At 32.2% G+C, this 27,965-nt stretch overlaps 1 protein-coding gene across 1 annotated transcript in view; it reads right to left on the bottom strand.

The window, feature by feature from the left end:
- The window catches only part of LOC127707630 (extracellular matrix organizing protein FRAS1-like), a 116,280-nt gene that overhangs the window by 40,919 nt on the left and 47,396 nt on the right, over positions 1 to 27,965 (bottom strand). The window contains exons 8-28 of the mRNA XM_052212243.1: positions 26,916 to 27,020; positions 24,133 to 24,190; positions 23,340 to 23,470; positions 20,873 to 20,959; positions 19,635 to 19,782; positions 19,156 to 19,305; positions 18,505 to 18,645; positions 17,223 to 17,366; positions 16,679 to 16,963; positions 12,499 to 12,651; positions 11,910 to 12,044; positions 11,248 to 11,388; positions 10,550 to 10,828; positions 8,500 to 8,703; positions 7,889 to 8,085; positions 4,440 to 4,596; positions 3,126 to 3,304; positions 2,286 to 2,408; positions 1,637 to 1,892; positions 863 to 1,129; positions 97 to 306 (exon numbers count right to left, since the gene is read on the bottom strand). Coding sequence (XP_052068203.1) covers positions 97 to 306; positions 863 to 1,129; positions 1,637 to 1,892; positions 2,286 to 2,408; positions 3,126 to 3,304; positions 4,440 to 4,596; positions 7,889 to 8,085; positions 8,500 to 8,703; positions 10,550 to 10,828; positions 11,248 to 11,388; positions 11,910 to 12,044; positions 12,499 to 12,651; positions 16,679 to 16,963; positions 17,223 to 17,366; positions 18,505 to 18,645; positions 19,156 to 19,305; positions 19,635 to 19,782; positions 20,873 to 20,959; positions 23,340 to 23,470; positions 24,133 to 24,190; positions 26,916 to 27,020 — 3,550 coding nt within the window. The remainder of the gene's footprint in view (positions 1 to 96; positions 307 to 862; positions 1,130 to 1,636; positions 1,893 to 2,285; positions 2,409 to 3,125; positions 3,305 to 4,439; positions 4,597 to 7,888; positions 8,086 to 8,499; positions 8,704 to 10,549; positions 10,829 to 11,247; positions 11,389 to 11,909; positions 12,045 to 12,498; positions 12,652 to 16,678; positions 16,964 to 17,222; positions 17,367 to 18,504; positions 18,646 to 19,155; positions 19,306 to 19,634; positions 19,783 to 20,872; positions 20,960 to 23,339; positions 23,471 to 24,132; positions 24,191 to 26,915; positions 27,021 to 27,965) is intronic.

Raw genomic sequence — 27,965 nt, 5'->3', positions numbered from 1 at the left:
TGCATGGAAATTACATTGATGAAAACAAGAACAGTGGACCAATTAAAGTAGACCTTAACTAATAGCAAATTCATGCATTCGAACAAGCTTACTAACCTTCTCTGACATGAATCCTACAGACAGCAGTAGGTAGAAGGATTGGTGCTGACTTGTCTACATGTAACACTGTGATGTTGATGATCATTCTGGTCTCATGTTTCCCATCACTGGCAGACAATACAATTCTGTCATAGAGTATATCACTATCCCTGCTGTGACTATACTGAAACACACCCTCCAGGAATTCTTTGTAGTTAAAGCTTTCTCCTAAAGCAGGAAACATAATTCAGTAAAATATAATCTTCACAAATTAATAGAAGATTCTATATAAAATTAAACTGTTGGAACAGATATATGTCTGGCCTTTATGTAATTATGATAGTTTAATGCAATTGTTGAAATTAAAATGGCAATACTTGAACTTGTAAAATATGCCAAAAAATTCAGATAATGAACCATGAATGAAGGTGCAAATAACCATATAACTTCTATGGAAATCAGAAATGCCAATGCTAATACAGCTTCATATCAAAATGACATTGAACTACCACTCTTGGTTCCCTTTAAGCTGACTTAATCAAAAACTAATACACCACTGATACCTCTGCCAATGAAAAAAACAGCATGCCTAATTCTAGATTTTTCGGTTTTGTTGAGAAAAGACTATAAGGAGATGTGGTATGATTGTTAAAGAGACAACTATTTATATTTAATCAGTGCAATATGCTATAGTTTTAAAAAGTTACTGTGATGGTTTTAACAAAGGTTGTATGTCTTTAGTGCATTCTTTTCCAAAGGGAAGCAGGCTTGTGTATTTGCATACCTTGTCTCAGGATGACTTTTGAATTCTTAAAAACTTTCTCAAAACTCCCCCTCTTTGGAGCCTCGTCTAAAGTCAACACTAAATCAGCAGCAGATGTATCAGGGTCAGACAACATAACTGTAGCCCTGTCTAATGGAATTTTCCCTCCCTGTGCTACTGTAACATCAGCAGATGGATGTAAAAAAGATGGAGGCAGATTGTTTACTGGTAGGATTCGGATGTTGAATTTATATTCTGTTAAATCTTTGTAGACTCTGCCATCTGATACTGAAAGAAATACATGAATAATGTACAAATCTTCCTTCAAAATAAACAATTTTAACATGATTTTAACAACAACAAAAGTGATGCTTTAAAAGCATTTACTTAAAACAAGACCACACACATTGAATGAACAGAATGACAAATGGACAGACAAGATGTAGGTAATATAGCCATCACATAAGAGTGGGGTATAATCATTTAAACAGTTAGTAATTGGGAATTTCCCCAATCTGAACTCAGATTTATCATAAACATTCATGTTTTTTTTCAAAAGTTTTAGAGAGATATAACTAATATTACAGAAATACATATTAACTCAAAGATTCTGTATTTACTTTCAAACTCTATGGGAATCAAAAATATTCATCCATTGAAAATTAATTTTAGAGACAAACCATGAAATTTTAACCCAACCAAAGATAAGTGTTTCTACTGTAAAATATCTATTCATTAATTTGTAATAATTTTAACATAAATTGTACATTAATTTGGAAGCTCAATTTCCCATACCTGTAAATTTAAATGACACTTCCCTTTCCTCCTTGCCGACGTCTGACTTTGGTGGATGATAAACTATCTTGTTATGCATCAAATCAGCCTGTGTAAACTGTGAAAAGGGTTGAAGAGGAAAATTTTTATTCTCCAAAGTTCCCTCCCCTTGTTTCAGAGGAACTGTTATTGTGTAAATTATTTCTCCATTATGTGTATCTGGGTCATGGAAAAACAGATCAGAGATGGTAACTGGAACAACATGATCTTCAAATACCTGAAAATTAGACGTTCATTTAATATTATAAATCATGTAATGTAAGAGTTATGTCCCTTTTATGTTGCAATCTTACTTCCAACCTGTATGTAAACTAGGAGATAAATCTAAGTCCTATTGAATATAAAAATAATGCGTTAATAGGATCGACACGGTCTGAAAATGTTATGGTGATTTAAGCCTCAATTTATTCATAATAATAAATATGAATTATATCATTCACCTTTATTTTCCTATTTGCCAGATGTCATGGTTAAGAAGCTATTAGGAAAAATTTATTGTGGTTTATTTTAAAAGGTAAGTACTTATGTGAATATAGAGACATATGAAATTGGTTTAGTTCAAGCAGTTTGGTTTGGTTTGATGGGATGGAGGTTCCTATATTATACCTACCGACATGCCAAGCCTGACACCAGGTGCTATAGTTGGTATGGCCTCATCTAATGGAGGATCCATTATATTTATATGTAGAGTCTGTTCTTTTAAAACATTTGGTGGATCAAAAGAGTCTCTAACCTGAAATAAACAGACATGCAAAATATAACTATAAACAGAATTTAAGGGAAATAATCTTTACTAAGCACAACAATACTAGTTTGTAGTATTTAGTTTATTGTTTCAAAATTCCAATAGGGAACACATATAATTATTACTACAAAAGTACTTAGTTTAGTATGTACAACCATAACCATGGTGAATAAAAAAAGTTGCAATTGGGAACGTCTGCTCATAAATGATAAGGCAGCATTTGGTAAACAGGAAGTTGATAACTGATGACTGTGAAAATAGATCACACATGAAGCTTGTTACCATATCTAAGGGTTCTTAAAGTTAAGTTCCTGAGAAAAAATACAAAGAAAATTTCATTTGTCTGACAGAAACACAAATAGATGGACAGATGTTAACCAGTTTACCCTGCTTCAGAGTAGGGTATCGTAGTGTCTGATAAAAATGTGACAAAATGTGCATACACTGCCATTATGTGTAAGATGTATAAGTATTCTGTAAGCAGGAAGGTTACGATAGATGAATATAAAAAAGTACCAACAGAATAGCATGCTGACATGAAGCTTGGTACCAAATTTCAAGAAGCTCTAATTTGAAGTTCCTGAGAACAGTCATCAATGTTAAGGTATATGATTTGAGTTTTCGAGATACTCATGCATTCTTAGGTCAGTTTGAATATATTCGTAAGAATTAAATTCAAATGCATAACTTAAATGATCATAGTACCTCAAAAGTAACAACATCTGATGTGGACTTTGAGCCTGTATTGTGATACCATATTCTACCCTCGTTAATATCTCTCTGCAAAAACTGAAACATTTTGGCAGCCATTTTCCCACTGCCCATTTCTTTCCAGCCTTGACCTAAACCATTTGGCGGAACTGGTACTAGCATTAATATTTCTCCTGAAAAATATGGTCTATTGAATAAGTCTGCCAATTGCCTTTTTGACTTTTTGATTAATAATTGTATACTACTTTGGGAGTTTTATGTCTTGTCAGTTTTACACATGTAGCAAAATTTACCACTGGCTTTATATTTCAATTTACGCTAAGTTAAGTACCTTTTTCTTTCCTTTTTCTGCTCCTTTATGCCTGGATCTGAACAAGTAACTACCTGTTAATTTCATTACACAATTCCAGGCTTACTATCTTCAATAAAGATATATATTGCCAACTTAAGGAATATTCTTATATGATGTGATACCTCTTCAACCAAATTTCATAGAATTCCAGGAGTTTATTTACAAGGTCAATATCATTTGTTTAATAACCCATATGGGGAGAGTGACACAGGTTTCTCCTATATATTGATGAGATATATATATAGATTCTAACCTGCATCTGATCGAACCAGATATGGTAATGGCATCTGCTTTTCTACTGATTTTTAGATGATATGTAGGCAATTTTATCTTTCTTTTTCAATGATCTGTAAAAAGACTGTTCTTTCTTTGTGACATCATCAGACATGGTTGCCTTTTTTGTAAATTAAATGCAACAATAGCAAAATCAGATGAATGTAAGAAAATTATATTAAAGTTAAAATTGAATTTTGACCAATGAAGAACTGGGGTCAAGTGTAGGGAAAGTATAAATCATCTAAGAATTAGAGACAATTAAGATTATCAGGTTTTCTTCCTAACATTGATTTTGTAAACTATCAGTTGTGAGTCACAATATAAATTTTTTGCGAGTAATCACAGCTGATGAGTAAAAGAAAGATTAACATCTGAAATTTTGAAGTATTTAGATAAGACAAATTTGATAATACATTTATCAGATATAATTTTTGTGATTTTAATGATAGAAACAATTTTTCTTAGTTCTACAAGCCTATGTTAGAAGACTTGATAATAACAAGTTTTACTTACCAAAATTTATCAAACATTATGACATTTGTGTTGAGTCAGGGCTTAACCTAGTGAGGCCAAGTCAAACAATTAAGATGTCACAAATCTGTAAAACAGAACTGTTCACAGATTTGTGACAACAGCTGAGAAGGTGATACAGGCCCAGAGAATAACTAGAAATATCTCACCTTGTTGTGGATTATTAGTGGTAGGGTTCAGGGTATATATGATCTCTTTGCCATCAGACATTGACTTAGCCATCAACATGGTGGGTGTTATCCGTAACATATCCTTTGCATATACATGTCCCACTTCATTATTGACGATCAGGGGAGATAAATTCTCCTGGAAGTAAAAACTGACATTAAGACAAGGAGGCACTGTAAATGACAGCTTACTGACATCAGATGTAATTGGATCTATTCAATAACAAATATTAGCTTAAACCATCACTATTTTAAGTCACAATGATCCAATATCTAAATCTTTGTTACTATACAAGAAGCATCAACTAATAAAATATACTTCCTTTATAATGTTTAATACTGTATTGTAGGAAAGTGTGTTTGGTTATTTGTCCTGACTACATCTATAACTTTTCATTCTTTGTTAACATAAGTATCCCATTTAAAGGACTTTTCACATAGAAATATTAACCTAATTGTTTTCCTTTAATATTCAATGTTTAGTATATTTAGGTCTTTCCACTTTTCCATGGAAAGACCTATTGGTTTTGTTCTGAGATTTTATTTTTTTCTTCCGCCACATTTTGTTCTTGCGTAGTATTGTGGTTTTGCAAGATGTCGCTTAGATTTTTCGCATATGATATCGAACAGTTATTGCACTTTTGGAACTGACCCTGTTAAACCGTACACTTTACATTGTAAGATTTATCTCCCCGAACACTGTTTTTCTTGTATCCACTACTCCTTCACAACCGTAAAAGATTACGACAAATTTATTTTACCAAAGTGCTTCCTATATCTTCAAGATGATGAGTCGGCTTGCACCAAAGTTCTCCGGAGTCTCCATATGAGAGTTATTTCCCCTTATGTATTTGTTATAAGTGATAAGCATATAAACTCATAAACCGTAAGCCGTATAATTGAAGGTCCTTGGGTCCCAACTTAGAAAATAAGGTCAAGGTCAAAGGTCAAGGTCATGTTCTAAATTTTGACATTCACTTCAAACTGCTTTTACTCAGAAAAAAGTTAGGGGTAAAATTGAAAAAAATGTGAGCAAAATGTTAGTCGCGACATTATTTATGTTGTGAATATTTGTCGAAATAATACGCGTAGTATTTTGGGGGTTTTCATGCCACTGAAATGGAAAAATCAACAAATTGACTAATTATAGCTTCAAACTTTACAGCTCTCATGATGCGTACATGCAATTTATCTTTGTAAATCATCCAATGCCCACAACTACCCATTTAGCACCCCCCCCCCCTTTTTTTTTTTTAGGAATCCCATTTCTATTTTATTATAAAAATGCTAATCCTTCTTTTTTCATGAATAAATTTCTTTCTGAAATACAAAAATACCAATCTATTCCTGCAAAATAAAATATCTGCTCCAAATCATGTACATGTATTTCTGAAAATTAATTGATAAACGTTTTGTTAAAGTACTATAACACCAGCATTGTTTTTGTGTGCATGCAATGAATGAGTCGACCAGTGGTCAGCGATTGGACAATAGTTTACCTGTAAAAAAAATCGAAAAAATATATTTTCCGTTAGCAGTATAAATCACGTGCAGTCCGCTTAACGTTCCAATCTGGATTGAGAAATTAAAATCAATTACGTAGAATTCCCTCCAAAGTTCGTAAATAGTAGTAAAATCCTAGAATCAAATGTCTAAACATGCATTAAAATGAAATCTGTGTTCCCGTAAATATGTGTATGAAAAAAGCATGCACGATCAGACTTCAATGACCTGTAAATGAAAGAAAATTAAATCCATTTGCACATTCTTTATACATAGGTGTGGTCAGAACGACGTCTCTCTCTGCAACTAAATTAAATAAACTGTCTTTCTGTGTATATCAATCAGCTTGGTGACGTCACAATCATGTCAACCATCCGGTGCAACACCTGCTACCTAAAATAAAATAGGGGTTTCCCCCTTTTCGGAAAGAATTAATCACATAGGTTAAATACAAAAGATCCATGCAGGTCAGGTTGGGCCATTTTAAATACAAAATTGAATACAATGCACACACAATAAGATCAATAAGTAAAAAATAAGACACAAATTCCGGGAAGCACTATAAAAAAAAAAGAACATTTATAAAGAAAGATGCAAGGATATTTTTGAAGGCCTGTTTAAATCCTTGCATGTTCCTACAAATATCATAACTTGAATATAACTAAAATGTTGCACTGACCCGTTTTCGTGTGCTCCTAGAGCCTAGGTCTCAAGTGTTTGAACACGGGCACTAGGCTCTCAATGCCTTTTTCACGTGTTCCTAGAGGCTAGGTCTCGAGTGTTTAAACACGAGCACCAGGCTCTAAATGCCTTTTTCACGTGTTCCTAGAGGCTAGGTCTCGAGTGTTTAAACACGGTCACTAGGCTCTCAATGCCTTGTTCAAGTGTTCCTAGAGGCTAGGTCTCGAGTGTTTAAACACGGGCACTAGGCTCTCAATGCCTTGTTCAAGTGTTCCTAGAGGCTAGGTCTCGAGTGTTTAAACACGGGCACTAGGCTCCCAATGCCTTTACCACATGTTCCTAGAGGCTAGGTCTCAAGTGTTTAAACATGGGCACTAGGCTCTCAATGCCTTTTTCACGTGTTCCTAGAGGCTAGGTCTCAAGTGTTTAAACACGGGCACTAGGCTCTCAATGCCTTTTTCACGTGTTCCGAGTTTAAACACGGGCACTAGACTCTCAATTCCCTTTTTGCGTGTCCTAGTGGATCGGCCCCATGTGTTTAACCAACCAACCAAACCACCTACCTACCAACCAACCAACCATTACATGCTTGTTGTGGTCCCTTGTGTTTAATACAGGTCCAAGATATCATTTGTTTCGTGTTTGCTTGTTTTAAGCGACCCTATCCTACGTGTATATTCAATCAATCAATCAATCAATCAATCAATCAATCAATCAATCAATCAATCAATCAATCAATCAATCAATCAATCAATCAATCAATCAATCAATCAATCAATCAATCAATCAATCAATCAATCAATCAATCAATCAATCAATCAATCAATCAATCAATCAATCAATCAATCAATCAATCAATCAATCAATCAATCAATCAATCAATCAATTAGTCAATCAATCAATCATCATATTTCGGAGGGGAAAGACCGTTAACAATTGTTTTTTAAACAATTGATTTATATTATTTGTTGTTATTGTTTTAACACTAGTAGTAACACCCATGATATTAGGTTTTCAATTTTCTTACTGTACTTTTGTATTTTTATGGCTTCTTTTAAAAAATCACTTTTTCATAATAATATAGCCACAAAGTGTTGCTATGAAGCTATATAATACTATTGATGTATTTCATACAGTTGCATTATCAACAAAAAATGAAAAGTATGATCTTGTAAATAAGCCATAGCAAATTCTTCCTGTTATAATTTATCACATAGTAATTTAATAATTTCAATTAGAAGTCCAACCTTTTGCCTAATTTCAAAATTGACGATGAAACTGAGGACATGATAGCCATCTGTGACTTGTATAATGCACATGTCTGTGTCTGCCTTTACTAATGGATTTAACTGGTACCCTATAGAACTGGTATGTAGTTCCTCTACTGAGAAAGAGGTAACAGGTGACTGTGTCCCTTGATCAATGAACTTCCCATGCAGAGGACCTGAAACAAATGTAATATTTAAAATTTAGATACATCAAATCAGAGCCTTTCCATTTGTGCAAACATTCCTATTATGGATATAATATAGGTAAAATAAAATTTAAAAGTAGCTTCATTAAGGACAGAATTCACCTCCTCAGAATCTAAAGAACCATGGGTAATTTCATTGTTCCTATCCCAAAACGAAAACAACAATGTTGTAAGCTAATTACAGCGTTTTTGGTGTAAGTTTTTGAAAATATTACCAAGAATGCAAATTAGGAAACCATGATATTTGTCTATTGTTAAAAGACTATGCTGTCTTCAAGATTTCTTTTTGTTTTTTATTGTGCTGTTGGTTTGCTGTCTTATTGACAATTCCTAATTATATTCTTTAAGTCATCATGTTTCTTTCTAAATATCACAATTTCCTACCTTCAATAACATTAACCAATGTTTTCACAGGATCCAAAGTTTTTAGCTCTAAGATTTGATTATCAAATGGAGTTATCTCCCCTACAGTGGCCAGAACATGTTCATTTCTGACAAGCTGAGGAGGGTGGTCATTGATAACTTGTATATGTAGAACTCTCTCTGTACTATATAACTGTCTGTCAAATGCTTTAAATGTTATCCTTCCTGTAAACATAAGAATGTTTTATTTAATGAAAGTCATCTTACGAAAAAGAACTAACTTTATTTTATATTTTTTCAAATTAATATTGTGTGTATACTGATTAAGGTGTTGAAAGATTAAACATTTAAACCTATATTTTCAGAAGCAGTAACATTGTTCTTTGTGGAGTTCATACATAGCAGGTTTGATTTTTTTTTCAGACATCACATCCAGGTCTAGTATACATGGGGGCCTCAATGGCCGAGTGGTCTAAGTAGTCAAACTACTGTATCACTAGCCTGTCAACACTGAAGTTGTGAGTGTGAATTCCGCACATGGCAATTGCATTCCACTTCAATTTTAATTGACTAAGATTGTCAGTTTTCCTACTGAAGGTTGTGGTTCTCTCCAGCTTCATCCACCAATTAATACTGACTACCATGAAATAGCCAATAGTGCTGAAAGTGTTGTTAATCACCAATCAATCAATCAATCTTGTATACATGGTCTCATTCAATTTCTGATTGCTACCAATTTTCATGCACTGATGAAAAAAAAAATTCATGGATACCAATGACTTTGCAGTTTAGGTAAATTCTGCATTCAAGCCTCTAATTTTTTGTTGTTGTTTAACACTAACCATTGTTTTTGATGAATTCCTTTAAAATTAGTGTAGCATGAGAGATTGAGATTTTGATAAATTTTGGATTGAATTGTTTCCCTTTGTATAGTTATTGAAATTTAGTTTGGAAATTATTTTTACTCTAAAATAATTACTATTTAGTGATTAAGATATTCAAAGAATATATAAAAAGAAGATAAAGATAAAAATAAATAGATTTTAATTTTATTGTAAAAAGAGATTTTTGATACTCTCGTAGGTTAAAGTTGACTGCGATTGCACAGATAATAGCGTGGGTAGTTTAAAGAGGTTGACATTTATTTTTGTCACTCACTGACAAGTTTTTGGGAACACAATGTGACGTGTGTAATTGGAAACAGAATTGTGAACATTCAAATATTGTAAGTTGAATTATGATTATTATGAAGTAATATTATTGTTTTAAAACAAGTTTTTATCATAGTAAATTTTCGAGTGAGAAGCATATCACATGTAGCATGTGGTTTAGGTGAAAAGCGATAATTTAAGTTGTTACACGTTTAAGACAGTTTTAGAATAAAGATATAGAAGTTATTAAAGTCATAATTCATTCACAAGTTGTAAGTTTAGTTATGGAGAAGCTATTTAGATTTTTATGACAAGTCCGGAATAAGGTTCATTGCGTTTTGGAAAGCGTTATGCAAATATTTTAATATTTAAGAGTCTTGATCAGTTGTGCGTTTTGATGAATCAAAGTTATTTTGATGTAATGATGTAATAAAATGAGAGCGAAGAAATAAAAGAGAATCGTTGAAAATCAGAAATAATATCTGCATTACTCTGAAAGAGAGAACTATTTAGAACTATGAATGTTATTTACAGATGTAATAAGATTATTGTGATCAGCTATGATTGTCAGAAAGATTGATAAAGATTGTGATTATCAGCAATGAGACGTCTACTCTCACCTTACTTAGGGTATGTGTAGTAATTATATTTATCAACCATGAGTTCCTAGAATTATTAATACAGATTAAATTTACTGCTATTAATTGTGGATGCTTTGTTAGCTTAGCAGTTGTTAATTACTCCACTAATATTAATGAATCTAGTTAGCAGTAGGATAGCTATAAGTCTTAGCACTTTTTAAATATTCACTGTAACAAAAAGAATAGATCTGATGAAAAGTAATACAAATAGGTTTATACTATGTAAATTTTATGGTGAGAGTATGGTTAGTAAGAAAAGATATTCTTAAGTTGTTTTACCAGCAGAAACAACAGGAGCATTGTGAATAAATCTGACTTTTCCATCTTTTAATTCCTGTGGAGTAATAGTATCTCCAGCCTCCAATATGACATCCATTCCCAAATTAGCCTTGACTATATGATTGCCATTTGTTGGAGGTTCAGTTACAATGATAACAAGGCTATCCCAAGGTGTGTCTGGGTCATTCAAGTTGAATATAGAGGCAGGTATTTCAGTGATATCTTTCTCCTCAACTTGTATGTGTCCTGTTAACTGTATCATGGGAGGTTGTTCATTTCCTAAAACATAAAATAAGGTTTCATAAGGATTCCATTACTTTTTTTATTGGCAGACAACAATTACATGTTATTAGGAAGGAATATTCTAAATCCCAATACAACCCAACAATTGAACATCCATGATTGTACATGCTCTGCGGGACAACATATAAATAACAATGAGTTACAGAAATATTTAAAACAATATGTATTTTCATGTTTGTTCATATATGTCAATATGATTTATCTTAATACATCAAAATCTTAGGTCATGTCTGCTGAATCTCCCCCCCCCCCCCCCCCCCTATTATTTTTAGAATTAAGGATCTCATTTCATATAAGGATAATCTCTAGAGTTCCATGATAAATGCTTTAAAGTAATATTTTCCCCTTACATCATAATAATAGTTCAAATAAAAAAACAGCTTAAGTATACCTACTTTCACATCTCCTTGACTTTTTATTTTGATAGTATCCCTTTCCACAGCTTGGAACACACTGTCTGTTTAACAAGAAGGTCTGACCATTACACTGAGAACAGTCTGTATTAGACATACACTCCATACAATGCTCTGGACAATCTACAATCAACAAATTGATCTGATAATCATACTTAAAAAAAATTTCCATAAAAGGCCATACCCATAGGAGACTTCCCAAGTTAGTAAACTAAACATCATATGGCAAATTAAGTGTATATTTAGGATGAGAACATGTTAATGCTATATGAATATAAACTCTTGCTATGTACTAGACCAACACTCTGAGCCATATTATTTATGTGCTAGTTCGCAAGGTAACAGTCTTCAGAAAGATGTGTCACCCTACCAGGACACAATACAAGTATTCTGACTCAAGTCAACCAGTCTTTGCTCTTATTCCTTAATGCTTCATGTTTAGCAGAGGAGCAGCAAATACCAATTTTAAAGTCTTTAACGGTTTGACCAAAAATACAATTACAAAAGCACAAATGTTTAACTGCTGTAAACCAACTTATTTTTGCGCATACTTTATTTCACTTTAAGTTCTTTCTAGCCAACTTTCGTGGTGATCTATCTTTACTTGAATGTACAAATGACAAAGTCCTTCTAGAACTGCCTACCTTTACACTGCCGTCCATCTACATACTGTGTAGGTTTACAATGTCTGACACATATCCCATCAGATACAATCTGGTTAGGTCCACAGGCATGACATATACTGATTGATTCACATCGAAGACATCCACTTCCACATACTGAAAAAAATCAATTACCTATCAATGCAACACATATTATTAAATGATAAATGATAAAAGTTTTCCCCCTCTTTATAACTGTCAACTGTTAAATTTGACATGTTTTAAATTGTTTGGAATTTTCTACTAAAAATAATTGAGTACCAGTACACATAATGAAAAACAAACTCACTAAATATGAAATTTGTGGACATTAGGTCTAAGAGGAGGAGCACTCTTAAGTTGTCATTATGCTACAAAAGGAAAAAAACAGTCAAATTTCATACAGATGTCATCACCATGACAACACTTACCTCTACAAATATCAAGCACTTTTATCTTCCAATAGGACAAGCCCTCATACACACATGTATGTCATCACCATGACAACCCTTAACTCTACAAATACCCAGCTCCTTATATCTTCCAATAGGACAAGTTCTCGTACATATGTCATCACCATGACAAAACTTACCTCTACAAATACCCAGCTCCTTATATCTTCCAACAGGACATGCCCTCATACAAATGTCATCAAATGCCACCATTGAAGGGTTCAGACATTGTAAACATACTGATGTAGTTCCATCCCTTGATGTGTGACATTTACCACATCCAAATCCACAATCTGAAGTTAAAAATATAGTACATCAGTGTTCCAATCTCCATGTGAGTCATGCTAATTATAATAAACTTTTTTCCCTCAAGATTATGACTTAATTAAGTGATATACTCATAGAGAATATTTTCATTGATTTTTCAATATTGCACCTGTTTAAACCCAAGACACTAATATAGTCTCAAGAGCTCTGCTGGAGGAATCAAATTGGTTGAGGGTTGATACAGTGTATGATATTGAAAAGGCCATATCATATACACTTTATTATACATGTACCTCAAGTAAAACTTATGCAGATGTTTTTCAGGGGATATGAAGTAATACATATAAGGGGTTTGATAAAGACTTTGTAAACATGACTGATATCGATTATGTGATGTCATGCAGATTAGGGTTTGATAAAGCAAAAATTGAACACACATTTTGTAATTCAACCATAATTGCGTAAACCCCTGAGGGTTTACGCAGTATATATTGGACGATGTCCGTAGTCTTTCGGAACACCGGATGTTATTCGGAATACATCTGTTTCTTTCTATGGCCACCTTTCATATACATGCGCAATAGCTTATCATTTGCATGACCTGTTGAATCATTAGCATCTTAAAGTTGCTATAGAGATATGTTACATATGATGCAAAATTTATTATAACGCAAGCTACTTTAATAAGCATTTGAATACTTCCTTGCACGCAATTACAAGCTGCTAATATTTACCTTACATATATGCGTAGTTATTCTAATTAGAGTCAAACGTTGAAACCAGCTGTGTTTAGATATGAGATAAGATTTCACGTAAACAATGCGATTTATATTCGAAACGAGATTTGTTAAAACTAAAATCTATAAAAGAAGTATTACTAGCATTTCACTTAAGATTCCGAGTCTAGGGAAAATGTACATAATGAACGAAGCAGGCTATTTCATAATTTTCATACCTCAACGTCCTTGTGGGACTAACTAAAGGACAATACTGAAATTAAAATGAAGTCTTTCTTGCACTTTTTTGAAATTTTACGTCTAGGATAGACCAAGGACGTATGTAATCTAAATTGATATACGTCCTTGAATAGTTTTTATTTTCTTTAAAATTGCAATTTTCTTTGTTTAAATATTGCAACGTTATTTCCTTATCGAATGTCTATTAATTAATAGACTCCGAGTGATGACAGATGCAGGCAGAGATAAGAAAAATTAATTTCTATTTATAGTTATCTTGGTCAAGGAACAGATTATCTAACTATATGTTCGGCCTGTAGTAAGTAATGCTCTTCAAAATGTTCGTCAAAATAAAAATAAATAATTATTATTTCATAAAGACGATCAGATAATGAATTTTCGGTTTTAATATATTAAGTACGAAAATGTAAAATAGTGTAAGAAGATTTTGAGCCATCTCACTGCTCAGTAGGCTACACAGTGCCCCCAAATGACCAGTATAAAACTATCCAGCAAGAGAGAAAAAGGATAGCCGGGTTAATGTAAGAAACTTACTAGGCAACTTCAGTTCAATTTCAATATCTCGATTATTCTAATGGATTTGTCAAATGTCAGGGAATATATTTTTAAATGTGGTAGGAAGACAACTCTCCATCAAAACACAGTGTAGTCAAAATTAATATTAGCAATTATAGGTTATAATTCAGTCTTCAACACAAAAGCTTGGCTCACATTGGACAGCATCCTACCGAGGGCCCCAAAACACTGTTATAAAACAATTTAAACAGGAAAAAACAAACAGATCTAATTATTTAACTTCAAACCAGAAACAAAAAGCAAATATGAACTGCACCAAAAAAAGACAACCACTAAACAACATGCTTCGGACTTGGGACATGTGCTTATGAATACACTTGGTTTAAAAGAATTTACATACATACCATAAGACAGTAGAGTAATTTTACCATGTAAAAGACACCCTTTGATATTTAATGAAAAAATCGTGTTCAGATAAAAAAATCGTAAGGGTTCCGCGGAACCCAGTGTCTCGCCTACTTTTGCTGTAAATCGTAGGCTCAACAAAAATGAGAAAAAACATCAATAAAAATATTCCTCTCAATACTATTTTTTTTTTATTTTAAGAAGCTTCTGTCCAAGTTTGGGAAAAATCCAGGATAGTTTATAAATCTAAAAAATTTAACTTCAGACTGTATGTAATGTTAACTGGAAGAAAAACTAAGTCCATTTATAAGTAAAATACAGATAAACAGGTACAAAATTTTAACAAAAAAATTTCCTTCTAGATACTGGCTTTTAATCATAAACAAGCTTCTGTCCAAGTTTGGTACAAATCCAGGATAGTATAAGAAAGTTATTAAAATTTTCAAAAAAACTTTAACCTCGGAGTGAATGTATTGTATCCCAGCAGAAAACTAAGTCCATTTATAAGTAAAATACGGAAAAAATGGAATTTCATTTTTACAAAATTTACTTCTGGATACTATCTTATGATCATAAACAAGCATATGTCCAAGTTTGGTACAAATCCAGATTAGTTGAAGAAAGTTATTAAAATTTCAAAAACTTTAACCACAGAGTGAATATTTGTGGACGCCACCGCCGACGACACCGACGGAATGTAGAATCGCTTTGTCTCGCTTTTTCGACTTAAGTCGAAGGCTCGACAAAAAGGAACACCTTACAACAGTTCATAAATGTGACCTTTAAACAAACTCATATTTAGGTGATGGGTATACCGATCGGTGGTAATTTCAGGTTTGACCATGTTAGTTTTGTTGTTGTTTTCAATTTTGTTTGTTTGTTTATAAGTACAAGGTGTAAGCTGTTTTGTCTAGGCTATAAATATCTTTTTTAATGAATTGGTTTCGGTCATCAAGGTGAAGAGGATACAGTGCTATTCAAATTGTATATATTTACAATTAAACTTGCAGGCCTTTTTTCATGACCCACAATTTAAAATATAAGAAAACATCAAAATAAAAAGGGACATCCGGAAAATATCTTCAAAGCGAGTCAAAGGTTTTAAAAGTGTTTGTTTTTAACAAAAGAGGTTTGTCATCTAAAACTTTTAAGAGCATACACAAAGCACAGAACTTAAAATTGCCAATGCTTGCTACCCTAAGCATAAACAAACCTTGCAGAGCAGGTGTAAGGATCTAAATAATGATCAATATCAAGCCATTGTTCAATAACCATGAACATATCTCAAATTCCAATAAAAACGGCTATTTTACAGGTTCACGTATTGCATTTCTTAAACACATATAATCATTAACTGATTAAATTTCTTCACATTTGCATTTGAACTTTAGCCTAAAAACTAACTCTAATTTAAAAACAAAAACCAGCATCTTAGAATGGAACGTCAAGTGGGTGACTTAACATGATGTCTTTCGGGAGAGAGGAGAGAAAAAAATATTCCTTTAACAAGAATATTTTACCCCACATTGAACAGTATTTACTTTAAGTAAACAGCCACTGTCAGTTTCTAATTCTTATATAACAAAAATGATATAAAATAATAAATCTTTTATTTTAAACAATTATCTTATATCTAATGCCAAGCAAGCATTTGGGTTTACGATTGCATTTCTTTTTTTAAAAAAAGCAACTTGTTTATCATAATTCATCATTATTCTTATCCAATCAGCAGACTGATTTCACTGAAACGATTACCAGTACATTTTTTTGAGAAAGAAGCAAATGAAAATTTCAATAATTACTATCTGGCCATTCATCAGATTGAAATAAATCATTCTTATCATTAAGAACTAGATATTACATATCTGTCCAGTCAAAAAGCTTATATTTTGACTTTTTTTTTAACTTGGACTGTTATATATGCTTCTTTAACTTTAGAAAAAAGGTAAAAAATTGAAAATAAGAAACATAAGGGGATTTCTTGATGGATTATGTGAGTAAAGGTGAACCATGAATTTAAGTGTTTAACAAAAATACAGGTTTTCTTTAAGTGTGAATTAAGATTTTTTCTTTAAAAAATCCATGAAGACATCATTTTCTTAAATCCATGAAAACTGGAACCCAAGAAAAATCCACAATATTCTATAGAACTTACCTTTACAAGTACCGTCTTTCTTCAAATATTGGCCGTCCAAACATGGCATCTTACATCTTCCTTTCTTACTAAGCTTCGAGCCATCTGCACAGCTACGGCAGTTTGTATCAGTTGGTCCAGAGCATGATTTACAGCTTGGATGACATTCATGGCAGGCACCATATGATGGGAAATACTGCTTTGGACACTGAGACAAACACTGACCTCTGCGTAGTACAAGACTGTCATAACAACTAGTACAGGACTGACCATCACTAGAGCATGTCTGACATGTAGCTGGACATTCTAAAAAAATAGAATCAATTCTGATAAATTCTGAGAAAAACTATAACTGTGAGTTAACCCACAAAAAGATACCCTCACCCCATAATTTTTTTTTATTTCCCGTTTCACATGTTGGATCAGATAAAATTCCTTCTTATTTTAGAAAAGTCAAGTGCAGATATTTTTTTAAATTCTAGTTATTTAGCCTTCAAGCAGTCAGATCAAAAGGTGGCAATGCATGTGACTATACAGTTTTTGAGATCATGCTGAAATTAATTACCCAAACATTCTCCATTTTGCAGGTAAAAACTAGATGAACAGTGGTCCATACATCTGCCAGACTGAAGGACCAGACCATTCTGGGAACAAGCTAGACACTGGTTGTCTTTAGGTCCTAAACACAAACTGCAGCTTGTATCACAACCTAAATATCAAAACAGAAAATTAGTCATTTGCTGATCTGCAACAAAAGTACATCACAGGACACACTTATGCACATTTATCAGAGCTTCTAAACAATACCAAACTGACAATTGTATTGTTAAAAATATAAGTATTTTAATAATCTTAATATTGGCAGAAAATTGAATAGAAATTTTCAAAATTGCAAATTTTTCTCATTTTTCTCAAAAACCAGCACAGTAACAAATGTTTTTATTTTATGATTTTTCAAAGCTACCAAATATCTCAAAGTCATAAAAATGACAATATAATGAGAACTGTATTCACTTGGAATATTGTTTTGAAGGTACTGACAACAGATGACAGAATGATCACAGGCATTTTTGATTGATTGATTTTAGGTGATTTTCAGCACTTTTGGTTATTTCATGGAGTCCAGTTTTTATAAGTAGAGGAAGCTGGAGAACTGGTAGAGAACCACGACCTTCATCAGAAAAACTCAATGACCTTTATCTTTTACCTAAAGTTAAAAATCACTGAGTATCATTTAGGAGATCTCCAATATGCTTAAACTAAAAGATTAAAACTGTCTTATATCCCATTTAAAAAAAGATTATCCCCAGGAAATATTATGAAATATTCTGTATCTGTTATATTTTCAAGGGAAATAACTCCAATAAAAACAGAGTGATTACTATAGGGCGCCCCCAACTAGTGAATGGGGCCTTAATAATTGATCCCCAATACTTTTTAAATTTGCTGAAAATAAAAAAAGGTCTTACAATGTTGATTTACCCTATTATTTTCATTTTTTCATGTGGCAAAAGCTCCCCCACCGCCACCAAATAATCCATCAACACTGTTTTTGGAATTCTTCCAGTGTATTGCTGAGGTCAATTGAAAATGTTGGCAGTAGAGCATCTTAATTTACTGTTCACTTTCCTGAATGTATTCCATATCACACCTAGATTCATCTCCTCTATTTTACTACATAGTGTCATAATGTGTGGTCTCCACATAGTACACTATTCAATGTCTAGATAAATAATTATTCATCTCTCCGCATTTACCCACTGTTACAATGTGTTTTCTGAAAGTACCCTATTTTAAAGCTGGATACAGGTAACCATGTCTCCACATAACCCTGGTTTACTACTTACTGTAACAATGTGTGGTCTCCTGGTAGTACCCCATTCCACATCTGGATACACATTCCCCCTCTCTCCACAATAATCCTGGTTTACAAGTCTGACAATGAAATCTTGTTATATCAACACATGTCTTACAACTATCATGGCAAGCTGAAAAGAAGAAGAATAAACTATTTCTTATAACAATGAGATTTTGATTCTATTAGGGAACATCTCCTTATTTTTATATGGTAACGAAATTCATAATACAGTTGAACCTCTTTGTGCTGAACTCGGTTGTGTTGAAAACTCAGATGAGTCAAAGTAATTGCTTTGTCCCGCAATTTAATCTGCTGACAATCTTTTTTTTTAATACACCAAGATATAAAGTGTTAAACCTACAAGATATTCATCAGATGAATTAAGGTTTAAATAGACGGAAAGACATTGTAAACAAACTAAATTTCAGAAGCAATTGATTTATGATAACTTTGGCAGTAGAAAAATAATGTGAATATAAATTGCACATATTTCAAACTTGGATCTTACCTAATATGAATACATCACCAAATTTAGAAAATAATGAGTATAGATTGCTGTGAAAACAACAGTTTTTTGTATTATATTCAGCACAGATTATGAGGGTGTCCCTTTATGCAGTCTTAATCAACTTTGACCTACCATGACATTTGTTCTTCCTGTCTGCATAGAGACCATCTTTACACTTTTGTACACATATCCCCTCCTGTAGATACAGCCCTGAGATCTTACATTCTGTACAGTAATTAGAGTCTGTCACTTTACAATGCTTACATTCTGAAGCACAGGACACTGAAATGAAAGGACACAGATTACTTTAAGTTGCATCAATTACTTTGTTTAAGGTCTTTTAATTTAATTCTTGATCTTTTATCAGTTTTTTTAAAACTTTTTTTAACTTGTTCTAGTAAATTTTCACAGAGCCTGTCAAAATCACAAACAAGTCTGACTTAATCTTTTTGTTCCTTAAAATTTTCCATTTCATTTTGATTTGATAAAACATGCTTTTCTTTTTTAAATATCTAGCTGAATTATACACTCAATAATAATTTCCTTTTTTTTTGAAGCAAAAGTAAAATAACAATTACTTCTGAATATCTAGGGTACAAATAATTTCTTACTTTTCTGACATTTCCCACAACATTCACCAGGCTGTGGTACACCTATACTTCCTTCTGGACAAAGAGGGCAGGATTTACTGAAGCACACCATATCTCCGTGTCCACATTGACATAAGGTACAACTGTTTGGCTGCCAACTATCTCCAGTCTATCAGATACAAATATTAAGTCATTAAAATTTTAAATAGATATCTAGCAAGTTATCAACCTTAAGTTTTAACTTGGTGGTGTGTTTTCTTCATTTTTTTTTATGTTAATTGCTAAAATTTAAAGAAATTTGTTATATTTCTATTAAAAGATTTTGCAAAACAATTTCATTATAGGCATGAAGAGTTATATAACTGAGTTCGCGAATTATATGTAGTATATCAACAGGTAAAGAACAGTAAAATGGAAAGTTATTACTAAAGAGTTAAAAACGAATTTGGTCATTAAAAAATAGGTAGAAATGCCTGTACCATAAGACAATAACAATACAGACATTGTCATGCAAAGCATACCCTCGCTTGTACTGTAGATTCATTTATTTTCGTGGGTACTAATTTTTCGTGGATTGAGGAAAAATTGTATTTTCACGGATATTTACATTCACGGTTTTGCAAACACTATGAACCTGTCTCACAGATCTGCAAAATGTTCACACATTCCAACTCAAAGTATCCTTGCACATGGAGTAGAGGTCCCACAGGTATGAATTGTGCTCACACTTTACAATTTACCACTGTTAAGCTGCTGAGTAAATATGAAGTAAGTCTGTTCAATATTACTGGAGAAATATGATGTATAAATTTAAATTTTTAATTTCATTCAACACATTCAATATTGAAAAATTAAAAGTATGCCCGAACAGGAAGTAGGTGTCTGACAGATCAAAAAAGCACACTACAACTCAACACTGCCCAGTTGCTGACCAAATATGAAGTCATTTTATTCAACTGTACCTGAGAATAGTGTGAACAAAAATGTGTTGGACAAAAGGATTAATGGATGGACAGACAAGGTGACTGCAATATAGCCCCTACTCCTAGAGTCATTCATAATTAGAGCTAGATATATTGTAAAGTCACTTGTTTATTGTTTGAAAATCATATGTTTTTGTTCTTTTTTGTCTTTGGGTTACTGTCTCATTGATGTATACTGTACATTTCTTCTATTCATACTTTAACTTGCAATTTCATCAGCTTGAATGGCCTTCCCATTTAAAAATCTGAGTGCAGATACTGAAAAACTAAACTCACATGGAAAATCTCTCCTCCAAAATAACATGTTGGTCTTGGTACACATTCTTTACAGCATTTACCAGGCTGATGTATCAACATTTCATTCTGAAACAAATAAATCAGATTAAAAATGGTTTTTATCACTTTTTGCATAAATTACATTTTCTCAGTGATCAATGTGCTTAAAGAATGTGCGACTCTTTTCACAAAAAAACTGAAGATTAAAATTGATCGTAAGTTATACTGAAATGTATATGACTTAATACTAGTACTTTTTCTCTTAAGATTTTTGGAGAAAAGAGCCACTGTTTCTAGTGCTATAAATAAGACAGTCATAGCCTTTTCAAATTTAACTGATGAGAAATAGATGTATTCGAGACAACTTCCCTGTATATAGATGAAAAACCAAACAAATATGAAGTATGTGGTTTCAACATAAGCAATAAACACCCACAATACTGATGTCTTAAGATGACAATATAAAGTCAGGTGCAAACAATTAAATAAACCAAGACAAAGTCTGTAGCATTCATAATGAAGAGACAGAAAAGTTTGTGATCAAAGTAATGGAAGAGAAAGAAAATGGATTATTAAGGCCACACCAAAAAAATAAATTGTTCTTCAGATTTTTCAGATGAAATTGAGGGGCGGCGAGCGAATCTGAAATTTTTCTTTTGAATGAATCTGATGGAGATGAAGTTTTTTTTGTGTCTCACATTGGAATTTACAATATATAAGCAGCAATACTAAGAATTAAAGTCATCCTTGTTTGTCATGTATGCCTGTGTTTATTGTTAAATTTATTGTTTTTATATACGTGTTGCAGTGCCTGTAGAGTCTCTCCTGTTTTAGTTAAGCAAGTTTAAAATTTATCGGAGCTATTAAGGAATTTCCTATTCTTCAATAAAGCAATGGGTGACACCTTTGATTTTACAATAGGCCTTGAGTTATATAGAATAGCTTTAACATTTAAATAAACTGTTGACACAGAGATATGTCTCGCCTATCCACATAAAATTCAGAAAAAGACAATCTGATGGACAGCAACATTGCTTATTAATTCAAAGTCGCTAGACCATGATCTTGTTGGCAGGGCCTAGAAATGGTCAAAAAACTAAGATGTACTGATAGTAATGCAACTTTATACAAAATATCATTGATCTGTCACAAGTAGTTCTTATCAAATTGACTTAAGTAGAAAACTTAACATTGAAAATTGCTAATTAATTCAAAGTCACTGGACCATGACCTAGTGGGCAGGGCATCAAAATAGTCGTCAAACAGATATGTACTGATAGTATTAATGCAACTTCATACAAAATATCATTGATCAATCACGAGTAGATCCTATCAAACTAACTCCAGTAGAAAACTTAACATTGAAAACTGCTTATCAATTCAAAGTCACTGGACCATGTCCTAGTGGCCAGGCCCTCAAAATAAGTCATCAAACTGATATGTACTGATAGTAATGCGACTTCTTACAAAACATCCTTGATCTATCACAAGAAGATCCTATCAAACTAACTTAAGCAGAAAACTTAACATTGAAAATTACTTATTAATTCAAAGTCATTGGACCATGACCTAGAGAGCAGGACCTCGAAATAGTCGTCAAACTGATATGTACTGATATTAATGCAACTTTATATTAAATATCAATGATCTATCACAAGTAGTTATTATCAAACTAACTTAAGCAGAAAACTTAACAACTGTTGACGCCACCACCGCCGTAGCTGGAAACAGGAAAAGCAATCTCTATGTCTCGCTTTCCGCGACTTTCGTCGCAGGTGAAACAAAATAAAAATAAAAAAATTCCAGCTTTTGTGTTTTGAGCCTATGATTTAAAAGGCAAAAAATTAAATTTGTTAAAAAATTTGCCATTCATTTACTTCAGAGGATCCATTCATATAGCCATCTCTCTAAATTAACCCTAAACTTAAAATAAACCTTAAACAAACTACTAAACATAAAATACATAAACCAATTGCACACTATATCAACAAGTTGGGCAAAACAGGAAAAAATATTCAAACACTTCCATAATAGCAGTTTCAAAGATCTGGATTGAAAACTGAAGGAGTATTTGGTTACACTAAAGTGTTTTGTAATTTTGCTGAAATATTACCATGTTCCCAAGTCTGGATGAAATGGGAAAACATTCCTCAAATAATTCAATAATAGGAGGTACACTTCAACATGTGTGTCCAATCTTTCTGTGAAGTTTCAAGGATTTGGTTGAAAACTGTAGGATATATTGATTAAACAAATAAGGTTCCACCTTCTCCCTGCCTCCTACATCACATACTTTAAACTGGTTTTGGACTCCTTCCAACCCAGGCAAAAATATGTAATAAAATTCCTGATTAATTATATATAACCTTTAGCATTCATGCCTCCAACAGACAAATTTACTCTTTATGACTAGTTATGAAAATTCCTTTGATATGAAAAGTATATTAAATAGAAATATTTAACAAACCTCTAGACAAATAGCAGGTTCACATACAGCTGTAAAGCACTGAACTTTACCCTGTCTACATGAGCAGAATTCACAGTCAGTTACATTCCATATGCCATGGTAACGTGGTGGACTCTCATTGGTACAAGTATCTAAAAGATTATAAGGAAGATTTCTTAAGGAGGAGGTACAAAAAGAGCCATGACTTGACCTTGGAAATCGCCAAAACAATTATATATTTCAATCCTTTGAAATTTAATTTAAATTTTATTGATAAATGATAAGATAATATAGTCTGGCCACCTTACTGCAGAATTAAGAATTGTGATGTGCTGATCGAAAAAACTAGCAAAGATGAAAATGAAGTATTTATATAAACTCTTACACAAAATTATATATTTAAAAAAGAGAATAATGTAAGCGAGTCAACAAATCCATTGAAATACAAAGAAATAAACATATATGTATCAGTGGATCAATACTTCCATTGCTGATTACAATGCACATTTACAAGACATTTTAAAGATCTACCAGAATTTTCAAAAAAAATCTTTTAAGTTAAAATACTCATGCCATGAGCATTTCAATATTATTTACACACAATCTTAAATCAAAACTTTTTTTGTGAGACGAGTCACAGTCTGTATCCTTACATGCTGTAGTGAAAATAAAATCCGTTATTTACAGTTACTTTCACTTCAAACAAAAACTAGCATTATTTTTCTTGATATCTGTTTAATACAATGTATAACTTAGAATTGATATCAGATTCTTTATGCCAGGAAGTGTTATTGTTTCTCTTCAGTGTTCTTACCTTTAGGGAGTATACATTCTGAGCAACACTCACTTTCCCTTGTAATATTCATTTCTTTCTACAAAATCCAGATAGAGAAAATTATATAAAAATCATTCCAATAACTCATCCAACTTATAAAAACAAGCCATTTTATATTTGCTTACCTCATTGTTAACCGACATACAAATAATAGACATTTGGTCATGATGGACTCAAGCTCCTTTTATATCTAAATCATATTTTATAGAACGAAGAACAGAATAACTGACCAGTTACTATCTCAATCACCTTTAAACCCAATTGACAACTTTTTATTTCTTGAACAACAATTCAGAAATTATAATTAAACAAGTGTTACAATGTTATTTAGACCACAAGAAAACAAATCAATGTTCCATTCCCACCATGTTGGAAGTTAGAGAACTTAATGTCAAGGGGTCCAGATAATTTAACCAACATGTGAACACAATGATTGTGCTGTCATTGTCACAGAGCCAAATAAAACTCTGTTCCTATAGAAAACTAGAGGCTCCCAAGAGCCTGTGTCGCTCAACTGTTGTTTTCGAAATCTTGTAAAATAAGGTTAAAATCATAATTTATAGTAGTAGATACCCTAATAATGATTGAGGCCAAGTTTGGTTTAATTTGGCCCAGTAGTTAAATTAAAAGCAGGTCATCCCATTGTAGTCTTACAATAGTTACTGAAGACCCATTATCATTATTCAAATAAGTTTTCAAGTTGTGACCATTTGAAATTGTCTTTTTTTACAATTTTCCCTTAGACTTTTATAATAAAGCCCTATGTTCTATTTTTAGCCATGTCGGCCATGTTGGTTGGATGACAGGGTCATCGGATGTATTTTTCAATCAAGATACCCTATTGAAAATTGTGGCTAAGATTAATTCTATTTGGTTATGTTGACTTATTTGTAGATCATACTTCGCTGAACATTATTGCTGTTTACAGTTTATCTCTATCTATAATAATATTCAAGATAATAACCAAAAACTGCAAAATTTCCTTAAAATTACTAATTCAGGGGCAGCAACCCAACAACGGGTTGTCTGTTTCGTCTGAAAATTTCAAGGCAGATAGATCTAAACCTGATGAACATTTATACTCATGTCAGATTTGCTCTAAAAGCTTTAGTTTCAGAGATATAAGCCAAAAACTGCATTTGACCCCTATGTTATATTTTTAGCCATGTCGGCCATGTTGGTTAGCAGATGGGGTCATGGGACAATTTTTTTTAACTAGATACCCTAATGATGATTGTGGCAAAGTTTGGTTGAATTTGTCTATGTAGTTTCAGAGAAGATTTTTGTAAAACATTAAAAAAATTTACGAAAAATTGTTAAAAATTGACTATAAAGGGCAATAACTTCTTAAGGGGTAAATTGACAATTTTAGTCATGTTGACTTATTTGTAGATCTTACTTTGCTGAACATTATTGCTGCTTACAGTTTATCTTTATCTATAATAATATTCAAGATAATAACCAAAAACTGCAAAATTTCCTTAAAATTACTAATTCAGGGGCAGCAATCCAACAAGGGGTTGTCTGATTCGTCTGAAAATTTCAGGGCAGATATATCTAACCTGATGAACATTTTAAACCCACGTCAGATTTTCTCTTAATGCTTTAGTTTCAGAGATACAAGCCAAAAACTGCATTTTACCCCATGTTCTATTTTTAGCCATGGCTGCCATGTTAGTTGGCAGGCAGGGTCGTCGGACACATTTTTTAAACTAGATACCCCAATAATGATTGTGGCCAATTTTGGTTAAATTTGGCCCAGTAGTTTCAGAGGAGAAAATTTTTGTAAAAGTTAACGGACAGACAACGGACGCCAAGTGATGAGAAAAGCTCACTTAGCCTTTCAGGCCAGGTGAGCTATAAAGACGGACATTTTGATTCAATGGCTAAATATCTAATTTGATTAAAAATAACATTAATTATCCTTTAAGTAATATGACCTCAATTCTCTTGTACACTGCAAAAGTGCAATGTTTTAGTTGTTTTTAATTCACATAAATTTGTATGAAAAGGGTGACAACATCCTTGTGACATTTTTGTATATTTGGTCCATTTTCAACACAATGGCCTTTCAATGTTTCACACTTGACTTCTGGTATTTATATATACAAATAACTTAAAACTTATTTATTTTTGGAGAATAAATTATTAATAATATACATCATTCAAATTTCTGTGTATTGCATAAATTTAAATGTCAAAACTTTCTTGTTTAATTTCTTTACTTTAAAAAGGGATATTCTTGCTGAATCATTTAGAATATCTTTGATAAAACATATGACCTCAATTTACCAATGCATTTATATTTCATAATAAATTTGTAATTAAATTTCATAACATTTCAAGCTACTCCTTAACTTAATTAAGATGAAGACAAATCAAACATCAGGGGCAGACTCAGGCGGGGGCCCCCTAAAATTTGCAAAGCATGGGTTGTCCTCAGCTTAATAAAGAATATTTCGATAATTTTACCTCAAAAAAAATTAAGTTTGCGCCCCCCTAACCTAAAATCCTGGATCTGCCCCTGAACATAACCTGGGTTTATAAATATTTCTAGAATAATGTCCCTTTTAATACAGCAATTTAGTGAAGGATAAATACTGTGGATGGCTTCATTTCATTCAAAAACATTACATATTTCCATGTTTCATACATTTTCTATAAGGGTAATTGATGATTTTGTAAGGATGATGAGACTGACAAAAATCAATTCATGAAAAAATGTATTCAACTTTGTTCTTTATTCATGATAATGTCCTTACCCCTTCGCACTCAAAATCTATCATACAGTCTTTCCTACTACACACTATTTCTCCTTGTATACAAGTACATGTAGTACAACTGTCTCTATCCCAATGGTCACCATTCTGAAAATTAAACAATTATTTTTTTAATTAGTTTTGTAGCTTACAAAAGTTAATGATAATCTTAATTGCCGTAAAGCATAAGTATAACGTACAAAATGCAAATTACATATATATGCAACAAATTTTACAGCAATCTGTATATATTGTAGTTTTTTATGTTAGTGAAACTCATAAAGACAGTATTTTGAGAGTCCAATTAATAACATGATAATGTAGTTCATTTGCAAATGAAAAATAGCCGTCAACATTGCATTGTTTATAACAAAGTTTCCTGGGGAAATTCTGTTAGGTGGAACAAATATATGTTGACAGAGCTATCTTTCTTTTTCAACATATTTTATATCAAATCTCGAATGTCATAATATTATTATTGTTAATTCAATTTGTATCTGTGTTATTATATATGTAAAAATATTTAATTAAAAGTCATATCTGACATTTTTTTCTTATTTTTTAAGCTTAGACATTTGTCTACATTTAAATTAATCTGTCATCTATAATTTTAAACTTACATTACATTTGTAAACGAAGTTTTAAACACACCCAAGAGCATTTAATAAAAACAAATTTGGCATGAAAATATGCTTATCATATGAGCATTACATCAACAATATAAATTTAAACACCCATGAGTATTTAAATATTTATGCAAAAAGAAGCTATACAAAAATGTAATCAGAGGCATAATTTGACAACTAATTCACATAAATGTCCTGCATAAAACTATTACTATAAGCTTTATTTCTTTATACAGAATTATTTTTAGCTTTATTTCTTTATACAGATTTATTTTTAGCTTTATTTCTTTATACAGATTTATTTTTCTCAAATTTGAACACATAAGGAAAGTACTCAAAAGTACTTGACTACGGCAAACTTTGGTAAGTTGTTGTTTCCAAGCCAATTCTGAATTCCTTTAACTTAAACAAAATGTTAATACAATGT

This window comes from Mytilus californianus, unplaced genomic scaffold (assembly GCF_021869535.1).
Source record: "Mytilus californianus isolate M0D057914Y unplaced genomic scaffold, xbMytCali1.0.p SCAF_7, whole genome shotgun sequence".
In the NCBI taxonomy this organism is placed as follows: domain Eukaryota; kingdom Metazoa; phylum Mollusca; class Bivalvia; order Mytilida; family Mytilidae; genus Mytilus; species Mytilus californianus.
The sequence above is the reverse complement of the archived record's forward strand: the minus strand, read 5'-3'. Positions and strand labels throughout refer to the sequence as shown.